The sequence below is a fragment of the Ammospiza caudacuta genome, chromosome Z, assembly GCF_027887145.1.
Source record: "Ammospiza caudacuta isolate bAmmCau1 chromosome Z, bAmmCau1.pri, whole genome shotgun sequence".
Lineage (NCBI taxonomy): Eukaryota > Metazoa > Chordata > Aves > Passeriformes > Passerellidae > Ammospiza > Ammospiza caudacuta.
The window spans coordinates 72071485-72081796 of NC_080632.1; the positions used below are offsets into that span (position 1 = coordinate 72071485).

General features: G+C 53.3%; 1 protein-coding gene across 1 annotated transcript; it reads left to right on the plus strand.

Moving 5' to 3' along the window:
* The first annotated feature begins 1589 nt into the window (after nucleotides 1-1589).
* On the plus strand, nucleotides 1590-8477 carry LOC131571542 (serine/threonine-protein kinase PAK 3-like). Its single transcript, XM_058824288.1, has 13 exons — nucleotides 1590-1668; nucleotides 2610-2647; nucleotides 3086-3212; nucleotides 3272-3283; nucleotides 4183-4317; nucleotides 5003-5066; nucleotides 5700-5748; nucleotides 6058-6170; nucleotides 6429-6546; nucleotides 7327-7426; nucleotides 7698-7894; nucleotides 7992-8129; nucleotides 8376-8477. The coding sequence occupies exons 1-13, from the start codon at nucleotides 1590-1592 to the stop codon at nucleotides 8475-8477; spliced, it is 1272 nt and encodes a 423-aa protein (XP_058680271.1).
* Nucleotides 8478-10312: the final 1835 nt, after the last annotated feature.

The window sequence follows — 10312 nt, forward strand, 5'->3', positions numbered from 1 at the left end:
ACTATCCTTTGTATTTTTCCTCTTCTGGAAAAGCTGAGGCTCGTGTGATCTTCTCCTGTGATCTAGACTTTGATTCCCATCTTGGCTCTGCCGAAGTGCAGAACAAATGTAATTTATTGCCTGCTAGTATGATCTGCTAGCAAAGGTCACATTTAGAGCTAAGCATGATGCTTCTCTCCCTCCGTTGAATACACATCTTTGTGTCAAGGCCTGGTGACTTCCAGGAGCACCTGGAAGCTACTGCCAAGGACAAAAGTCTCACTCTTGCTGGTTTTGACACTGATTTGTTGGGAGGATTTTGATCTACGTCGACAGTGATCTACAGGAACTGGATCCTTGACACCAAGTGCCTTCAAGCAACATCTCTAAGCAGAGTGGGCAATGAAGTCCAGATACTAATGAGTTGTGGTTTGTTTTAACTCTGTCTAACATATGGTACACTATCCCAAAACATGTTATTTTTGAGTGCTTCAGGCATTGAAAACTTAGGTTTATTCTTGTCAACACTTTTCTTTCCTCTCTTCAGAAATCTGCATGTCCAGCTACTAATTTCTTTCTCAGCTTGTTGAAAAGTTACCAGTCAGACAAGACTTGTTTCTTGACCCAGAGATGGGGCAAGCGTCACCGTTAGGCCGGACGTGGCATACACACGTGATCAGGGTCCAAGAAGAAAAAGGTTTGTTTGTTTTATTCTGCATGTTCTCCAGCTTATACACTCTTAACAAAGCGTGATCTCAAGTCACTAACTACATCACAATAACTTCTTCTATCCATTGGTGCAAAGCAATTAACATCAATACAACTGGCAAAAGTTTTACAGAAATTTATAAGGCACGTATGCACATCTACTTCAGCACCTAGTCTAGCATACGCAACTTTTCCTGAATCTCTTCTAATGGGTTTCCATGCTGACGGCCTTGTCTTCTGCCTTGCTATTGATACACTCAAAAACCATCAACTGCTATTTCTTCCATGAACTCGGCTTTGCTTGCAGGCCAGCTGTAAAGCCCCTCCATAGGTCAGCATGCACCCGCGTGCTCCAGGAGCAACTGCAGCCTACAATAGTCCTGGAAATTTATTATCTTTGCTTCGTTTGCCATCTAAATGTCACTGAAGAAGTTAGGCTTTTCCAAACCAGCTAGGATGCCACCTAGAAGAAGCAGACTTGCTTTCAGTCAAAGCTTTTGGGACCAAGAGTCATGTTTGCTTGCATTGCTTGGATGCCGCTTGGATTGGTGCATTTTCTGAGTTCCCCTGGCATGCCTTGAGCACTGCCTTTGTGAGTGAGGAGAATTTCCCAGGCTTTTCTTTTGCATCAGCTGTACACAAGGTTGTCTTGCTGGGCACAAGAAAGCCACAGAGCAGCTGCCATTGTGAGGTCAAGCCAGAGGTGCCACGTCACAGTGCTGTCAGCACAGCGTTGTCCCGGTGCGCGCCAGGCCTGGTCGTCCAGAGCAGCTCTTCCGCTGGCTCCCTGCAGGAGGATCCTTGTACTCAAGGAGCTCTCAGCAGACGGCCTGCACCCCGAGAGGAGTCTTGGCTTTCCCTTGGCTGGCACTCAGCGTGCAAACGCGCACAGCACTGCCAAAATGATTGGGCAAGTCTGTGCCGCCGTTTGCACCATCTTTTCTGTTGTCTATTCTGGCTACTACCTGACCCAGCTGACTCGTAAGTAAAGGTTTCTCCTGGGGCTGGCATTGCCCGACTTTTGCTTGGCTCTGCTCTTTATGCCGCAGCAGTGGCCCAGTTTCTTTGGGAACAGAATGGCCGTGAAGGTGCCACTGCTTTGGTCAATGTCCTGCCAGCAGCATCAGCTACAAAGGGGGCATCTGTACTGGGTAGCGCGTGCAGACTATTTGCCATGCAACCTGCAGCGGTTGCCTTCCCTCCCCGGGAGAGTGCGCGGCAGTGGAGTCTGTCATTTCCTCAGCTTGCTGCTTCAAGCAAGACAAGCTGCAAATTGCAGACTCTGAGGGCAGATCCTCAGAAGTATTTCTACCAACTCAGTGGTTCTCTCCAGGAGTGAAGGAAAGCACCTTTTGCTCCATATTCTACCCCTTAGAGGCCTTGGCTGCATGACTTGAGCCTTTGATGCTGTGCCAAGACTGCGATTGCCTTGGCCATGCAGCACAAACTCCAGTGCAGGGAGGGTTTGCTGCTGAGCCCAGCAGCTGTTCCTGGGCTGCTTCAGCAGGGAGCTGCCACAGGGAAGGGACCCTTTGTGGAAGCTTTGCTGGGCTATCATCTTCAGCCAAGGGATGGGAATTAGGGCGTGCAATTTAAAAGAATGTATATGGAAAATGCAGGAAAGGGAAGAGGGAAATGTAGCTTGAGCTGTTAGGCACAAGAGAAGCTCAAAGTTTTGAAGAGCAGCGGGCATTTCCAGCACCGTCTTCCTATTTCTCTCTTGGCAAAAGAGGCCCAAATGTAGCCAGAGGCTCCTCTAGGGTCCTTCTTGTTCTCTTGCTTGCTGTGGGAAAGAGCTGTTGCTCCTGGAGGCATGTTGGGAAAGGGAAATGCTCTGTGTTGGGACTGCCTTGTGCTGTGGGAGTGGCCAGCACAGGCACTTTTCTAAGGGCCTCTGGTTCCTTTTGCCTTGCTGGCTGCAGGTCACCTGACACGCGGATGGAGACAAGCCTGTCCTTTGGTGAGTGGCAAAGGAAGCTGAGACGTTGCTGGCGTGTGAGAATTGTGCAGCAATTCTGCCAGCTTGGCCTGTTGCAGCCGAGTGTGGAGTGCCGGCGTGGGAGGCTGAAGGAAAGGCCAGCTGCCCGGTGGCATCAGCAGTAGCAAAGGGAGCACTGGCTGTTTGCTGATTTTCCAGTGAAAAGCCTTTCAAGAGATGAAAGGCAAAAGGGACAGCTCCAAGGCATCTTGCTGCTTCTAGGCAGCAGGGAAGCTCAAATGCACAGCAAGATGGAGTAGCAGCTCGTTCAGCCAGCTTCCTCGGCTTTGCGTGACTCAGAGGCCCACTTGTATCAAAGTCTATGATTTGCCCTTCTTCTGGGTGCTTTCCCAGCTCAATAGAAAGCAGCTCCTAAGGCACTGGCTTTTGCCCATCTCTCTCACTTCTGTCTGCCTGCAGGGCACAACAGCAGGGTCAGCAGCTCCTCTGGCTGCCTCTGTCATTGAGGAAGAGGATGAAGAGGAGCAAAGGAAGATGAAACCTTCAGCCGCTGTCCCTTCACAGCCTGAACTTGCAGAGCCAGTAAGTGACAGCTGAGCTTGGCACTGCCTTTGGCGCACGGCCAGGCTACCCGTTTTGGAGCAGCCCTTGTTGCTCGTGGCTGAAGATGCTGGCAGCCGTGTGCCTGCTGTGACGTAGTGCGGCTTCAGGCAAGCTGGGGAGCCCTGGCCAATGGGTTCTGAAGTTTGACATTGAAGCTGGGATGCTGAGAGGGCGCCAGAGTGTCTCTTGGGATCAGACAGGAGGCAGCATTGAGTGACTCTCAGTGCAGGAGTCAGCCCCTTGTGCCCGTTGTCAGTGCAGGCTGCCTGTGGTCAGCGGACAGCGCGGCCCAAATACGCAGTTGACAGCCTTGCAGGGTACCTGGCAGACACTGGCCCCTGGAAGGGACCTGCTGTCTCCGTGGACTAATTAGCTTCAGGCTGTGCTTCACTTCCAGCCGGTCAGAGCAGAGTTTGGAGAGGAGAATCCTCGGCAGCCCTGCATTGTAAAAGGGCGGGTGGGTCTGGGCAGGGCTGGAAGGCGGCTCCCAAGGGCCGCTCTCTAAAGGCTGCCATAGAGAAGGGAAATCCGTGAAACAGATCAGAGAAGGGACACGCTGCGGGCTTCTGAGCAGACTGTTGCCTGCCAACTCCGGGCTGATTTCATTCCGGCCCAGGAAAAGACAGGAGGAGGAAAGCAGCGAGGCTCTGGGGCCCTGCTCTGATCTCTTTGTGGATTTGGCAGCCCCATCGATACCTTGTTGCCAGTGTCTTGCAGAAAAGCTGAACACGTGGAGCATGGAGGTGGTCGGGAGGGGCTGGATCCAAGTAGCCTTTGGGCTTCTCCCGAAGGTGCCTTTGAGAAGGGGACATGGGAACTGCTCCAGCTGGAGAGGCCTGGCCGTGGCTGGCAGCACCTTCCCAAGGCCTTGCTTTTGCTGTGCGCTTAGGGGGGGGCATGAGTGCCAGCCACCCTTCTGACGGGCAATCCTTTCTTGTCCCAGCGCAAGACAGGCTCTGCCATTCAACCTGGTGCCGCCGGACCAGCATGGCCTGCAGCAGCCAGCTCAAGCCCCGCTGCCGGCACTTCCTGCAGCAGCGCAGCCCAGCAGCCCGAGATGAGGGAGGAGCAGGGCCTGAAGACACTGAGTACGTCCGTCTGGTGCATTTCTTGTCTGCCAGAGCAGGGTCTTGTGCGAGTGTCTGGGTGTAGGCTGCGCCAGATGCTGGCCCTCAGTCTCAGAGGCACTTAGGCCTCTCTGCAGAAGGTGTTGTACTGCTCTGAGGAAGCGCGGCAGCGCTCAGGGAGTCCCTGCTGCCTGTGAGGGCGGCTGGGCCTGGCTTGGCCCTGCCTGGGCTGCCTTCTGGGCCAAAGACAAAAGCAGAGATTGTTTCTGCTTGAGCAGAAGGCTGGCACGTAGCAAGTGACTATTGCCCAGGGAGCTGTCTGGCCCCAGGTGTTTTCTGGCTCTGGTTCTTACTCCTCCTCCGGCCCAGACACTTTGTGCCCCTGGCAGTGGACCTGCCAGTGATGGTGGGTGTGACTGCGGAGGCAGCAAAGGCCCTTGCTTACCTCTTAGGGCCCCCTTCTTAAGGGCTCATCATTTTGGCTTATCGCGTGAGATGCTGCTCTTGAAAGAAATCAAGGCCTTCTTGGAAAGGCCACCTGATGAAAGGTGGAGAAGATGGCCCTCCCACTTGCTGGTCTCAGCAGCTGGAAGCCGCGGGACCGCAAAGGGCCCAGAGCTGCGGGCAGTGGGGCTGCCTTTGGGACGCTCTGGGCAGCGGCGTCTCTGTGTGCGAGTGAGCGCCCTGCACTGCTTTTGTCTTTCAGGGAGCATCGTGAGTCCGGGCCGGCCAACGGGCAAATACACGGCATTTGAGGAACTCGGGCGAGGGTAAGCGTGACGTCAGCTCATTTTACAAAAGTGTGGGCCAGGTCTTTGGCTGGTGCAATATCAAGCGTGAAGTCAGGCAAGCTCCAGTCATGGTCAGGCTCCGGCTTGACCTCGTGTCGCCTGCCTGGACTGCTCGGTCAGAGCAATGCAAAGGCCTCATCAAAGACAAGTTGATGCTGGCAGTGTCTTGCTTGCAGCAGTGAGGAGCAGGAGCTGGGAGAAGCCCTGGCCCTGCAGCTTTGTGGCCTGAAAGAGCACCTTGCCATCCAAGAAAGGTCAGATTGTCAAGGACAGTCTTCTGACTCAAATTGTTCTCCCTTTTTTGACACACACATGCATGCACACCCGCACAAGGAGAGAGTTCCCCTTAGGTTCTGAAATGACCTGGCAGGGTGTGCGCCTTGGAGATTTCCAGCGGCCCTTGGTCTTCATGCTGCACCTTAGTGTTCCCTTGGACAGCCTGCCCCGCATGGCAGAGGGCTCACGGGCTAACATGCTGTTGGCCGAAGAGATGCTGCAGCCAGGCATTTTTTCTAAGGAAGGCGTCCAGGCAGCCTGGGGAGATCTGCTGCCTGGGCTTGCTTTCACTGCCAGAGGGATAAAGGTCTCTTTCTGCTGCTTTGGTCTTTCTAGAGGGTTTGGAGCTGTTTATAAAGCCCTTGACACCAGCAGCGGACAACAGGTAAAGTGCCAAGAGCCCCACGCCATTTTGCAGCTCTGGAGCGCTTTGCCCGCTGCTGTGAGCTGTGCTTGGAGGTTTGGGTGGCAGCTCCATGTCTGCAGCAGGGGCTGTTCCTCTGAAATACAGTCGAGGCTCAGGCGGCAGAATGCATTTGGGATGGCTTTTGGTGCTTCTGCTAAGCTCTGCTGTCTAGTGACAAGGCACTTTGGCCCAGCGTGCTGCCTCATTGCACCAGCACTCGCTCCGTGCTCCTTGTGATCTCGAGCGGGGTGCGTCTTCTCAAGGTACCGGTGGCCAATGTCATTGCAGGTGGCAATCAAGATCATGTCACTCGAGGAGGAGATGTCCGAGGAGCTGGCTGCCAATGAAATCCTGGCCATGAGGGACAACAGGAGTCCCAATATCGTTACCTACTTAGACAGGTTGGCATATTCTGGTGTCAATGTAGCTTTAGCTGGTGCAAGCGCAAAGAGACGATGCCCTTTGGTCGCTGGCAGAGAACAGAGCTGGGGATGATTTCTCTGCGTGTCTCCAGAGCGTGGGAGGAGGTTGAGCTGGTGTTCAACAGTCTCTTGTGGCACCCGTAGCTTGGAGAGCAGCTGCAAAAACCTGTCTCAGGCCCTGGGGTGACTGAGGCTATGCCCATTCTGTTGCTCCATGCCGTGGTTTTCTTCTTTCAGCTACCTGGTGGATGCGGAGCTCTGGCTGGCCATGGAGTTCATGGACGGCGGCACCTTGTTTGATGTGCTGAGGGCAGTGTACCTGGAGGAAGGACAGATAGGCGCTGTCTGTCGGGAGGTGAGGGATCCCGCTTGTGCTTGCCCAAGACTGCCCGGATGCTGCTTGTCAGCTGGAGCTTAAGGAGAGCCGAGATTTCTTGCTCTCACCTTTCTTTTGCTGCTGCTGCTGCTGCTGCTGCTGCTGCTGCTGTCACGCCACACAGGAGAAGAAAGAGCATGGGAAGTGTACTGCCTGCCAGTGCCCTTGCACTCCTCAGGCTCTGTTCTTGCACTCTTCCATCCTGTCTGTCCTCTGGCCTTGGTGCTCGCTCACTGGCTCAATTTCTCTTTCTTCCTCTTCTCAGCTTTGCCTGGGAATGTTTGCCTGGAGCCTGTCTGTCTGTCCTACATTGCTTGCCACTGGAAGGCAGCATGCGCGTGCCAGAATTTCAAGCTAAGGGCAAAGAGCTGTCCTCAGCTTCAAAGGCTAGCATTGCAGCCTGCATGGCGATGCATTGTGGAACAGCTCGAAGGTGCTGCTGTCACCAGCAGCTTCCTCTTCTGCTGCCACTAGGCTTCCCCAAAATTCTTTGCCGTGCCGCCTCCCAGCCAAAGGTGGCGTGCTTCCTACCCAAGGCCGGTGGAACTTTTGGGAGCCCAGATGCCTTTGCTTGGAAATCTAGAAAAAACTTCCAAGAGTGTTGAAGCAGCAAGCTCTTCATGGTGACAGCAGCGTGATGTTTTGCCCTCGCTCACAATTCCCTGAGAAAGCCGCCAATCCCGTTGAGCTCTTTCCTTGCGGGTGGGATGAAATCAGATCCTGCAGGTTAACTTTCCCTCCCTCCTTTTTCTCTCTCAGTGCCTGCAAGGACTGCATTTCCTTCATTCCCGCCAAGTCATCCACAGAGACATCAAAAGTTGCAACGTCCTGGTGGGCACGGACGGATCCGTCAAGTTGGGTGGGTATCCCTGCTGGGCTGCAGCATGTCCAGCATATGCCGTGTGCTTGCATTTTGGTGACGGCCACTGGGGCAGAAGCGCGGCTTGGCCAGTGCGTGAATCGTCAGGGTGTTTTTGAAGCGGCCGATGCCTTATTTGCCTGGCTCCAGGCACGTGGAAGGAGAGCTCAGCTGCTTTTTCAGTTAGATTCAGCATGGCCTGGTCAGGGCAATGGTTTTGGCTGCTTTGCCAGTGGTAGCTGGCTTTGACAGGCTTTGTTTTTGTCCTCAGGTGACTTTGGCCTCTGTGCTCAGCTCAGCCCTGAGCACAGCAAGCGCAGCTCCAGCATCGGCACTCCCAGCTGGATGGCACCGGAGGTGGTGAGAGGAGAAGCCTACGGCCCCAAAGTGGACATCTGGTCCCTGGGGATCATGGGGCTGGAAATGGTGGAAGGGGAAGCTCCTTACCAGCAGGAAGCCCGTCTCCGGGTAAGGTGCAGCTTAGCAAGAGGGCTCTGTGTGGAGAGAGCTGTGTGTGGCTAGCAAAGGAGCAGGTGGAGTGTCCTCTTGCATCCATGTGCTGTAGGTTTTTGAACTGCTAGAAAGGAACGGGCCCCCAAAACTGCAGAACCCCAGGCACCACTCGGCTCTCCTGCGCGACTTCCTCCGCTGCTGCCTGCAGGCAGATGAGGACAGGCGCTGGTCTGCCCAGGAGCTCCTACAGGTAAGAAAAAGCAAAGGGGCAAAAAGCCCTGGCAGCTGAGGACACCTGCATGAAGGGATGAGGAGGAGGAGGAGTGTGGGCCACGTGGCACAGAAAGCTGCCAGGACAGGAAGGCGCAGGGGGACATGCTGCCCTCAGTGCTCTTTGTGTGTCTTGCTGGTAGCCAGGGAATCCTGCTTGAGCCCGCAGGCTCAAGTGATCCTGGAAAGTAAGAGTTCCTTTCTTTGTTCTTTTTCCTCTGGGCAGCATCCCTTCGTGACCTCAGGCGATCCTGCCTCCAGCCTGGCTGCTCTGATCATCTCAGCCAAGCAAGTGCAGGAAGACTGGAGAGGAGACACCTGCGCCTGAGGAGGCCCTGATGCCCCGCCAGCCAAGAGGAGGGAAAAGGGGATGTGTCATCTTTAGGCAGAGCTTCAGCCATCCCCCGAGGTTGAAGAGGAGCTGTGCCGTAGCTAGGAAACATGATAGTGTAGATATTTGCTCAGTTTAGCTGTTAGGTTAGCTGTTAGGTTAGGTTGGGTTAGGTTAGCATTAGGTTGGATTAGATTAGGTTAGGTTAGGTTAGGTTAGGTTAGGTTAGGTTAGATATGTTGTTAGGTTCAATTTAAAGCTCTGTTGTTTTTCTTTCTGCAAGAGATGAAAATTGAAAAAAATTAGGAACTATAGGGATCAACTTTTAAGGACTATAGAACGTAGACAGCTTGGATAGTAGAGGATTGTTTAGCTTAGGATAGAGTGTTGTTAATTTAGGGAAGCTTTGAAGTAGAAATGAAAGAATTGTCATAATAAGAATTAAGCAGTGAGAGGAAAAGCTGGGCTGCAGCAGAACTGGAGCCTGCAGGCGCTCCAAGCTGTCAGCCTGAGCAGGCCACCTGCAGGACAGAATGATGAAGATGAAGAAGCAGCGAGGGGATACTTTGTTTCAGCCCGAGTGTCAATAAAAGTCGAAAATATCCAGAGTGTTGTAAGACTCCCTTCCTTGCCAGGCTGTAGCTAAGTGGACAGTCCCTTTCAGAGGCCCAAAGAACATAGTGAGGTAAGCAGCTTTGCTTACCTGAAGTGTGGCATGCCTGTGGGAAGCTGAGAGACCTACAGGTAATGAACACCAGGTAATGAGCTGCCATTCAGGACAGCACTAGGAGGCAGATGTGCAGTCCTTTCTGGGCCTCTTGTCTTGATCAGATGTCAGGCTGATCAGCAGCAATCACCATTTTGTTGCCACCCTCCTCTCACTATGTCACCTGTGGGATGGAATGGCATTCTCACAGCGGCAGCATCTGGCATTTCCTCCCTGCTTCTCTTTTCCCCGCTTTTCACCCCAGACCCCCAGGGACCCTCTGGGCCAGCCTCATCCCCTACAGGGGTGTGCAACCACCAGGGCCTCCTGCAGAGCCCCATTCCCACTCTGCTGCCTCCTTGGCCTTTTCCCACCTCTGGGCCAGCCTGCTGTTGCCAGGTGTTGGAAACATGCACACAGCATAGCACACCTGTCATTGAGCAATTTGATGCAGGAGCCCCTGCTGAGCACGGCTCCCCACCCCGGCCCTTTTCCCACCCAGCTGTGGCTCCATTTCGCCTCCATCTGCTGGCATACCCACTGAGAGGGACTGCTCAGGGACTGGATGCTCCTTGAATGTTGCCCACAGGCCTGATTTCCACGCCTCCCCATTCCTCCTACCCCTAAGGCTGCCTCAGCCGTCTGAACACAATTTTTCTTACTCTAATGGCTTCCTGTGCTTTACTTGATACTGTAAGCAGAAGTACACCGTTTTGATTGTCTTTCTTCTAGAATTAATAAAAATAAGTTTGAAGTACTCCTAGATTTTGCCATTGAAAACTTGAGGCAAGTGCACAAAGTAGAGAAGCTTTCTGTGCAGCTTTTCAGTTAATTTGAGGTCCCCTTACTCTTCACTCACTTTCAGCATATCTGTTGATTTTCCTTTGCTCTCATCTTTTAAGCTTCATCCCTTGTCTATCGATCTGCAAAAATAGCCTGTAAACCCAACGCAAATTTACTATCCTTTGTATTTTTCCTCTTCTGGAAAAGCTGAGGCTCGTGTGATCTTCTCCTGTGATCTAGACTTTGATTCCAATCTTGGCTCTGCCGAAGTGCAGAACAAATGTAATTTATTGCCTGCTAGTGTGATCTGCTAGCAAAGGTCACATTTAGAGCTAAGCATGAT

Bases quoted from the DNA above. Each gene is read 5' to 3' on its own strand.
- LOC131571542 (XM_058824288.1), top strand. From the start codon at position 1,590: ATGATTGGGCAAGTCTGTGCCGCCGTTTGCACCATCTTTTCTGTTGTC. The intron at 5,067-5,699 runs GTAAGCGTGACG...TGGTCTTTCTAG, and splicing joins TTTGAGGAACTCGGGCGAGG to AGGGTTTGGAGCTGTTTATA. The intron at 7,427-7,697 runs GTGGGTATCCCT...TTTTGTCCTCAG, and splicing joins GGACGGATCCGTCAAGTTGG to GTGACTTTGGCCTCTGTGCT.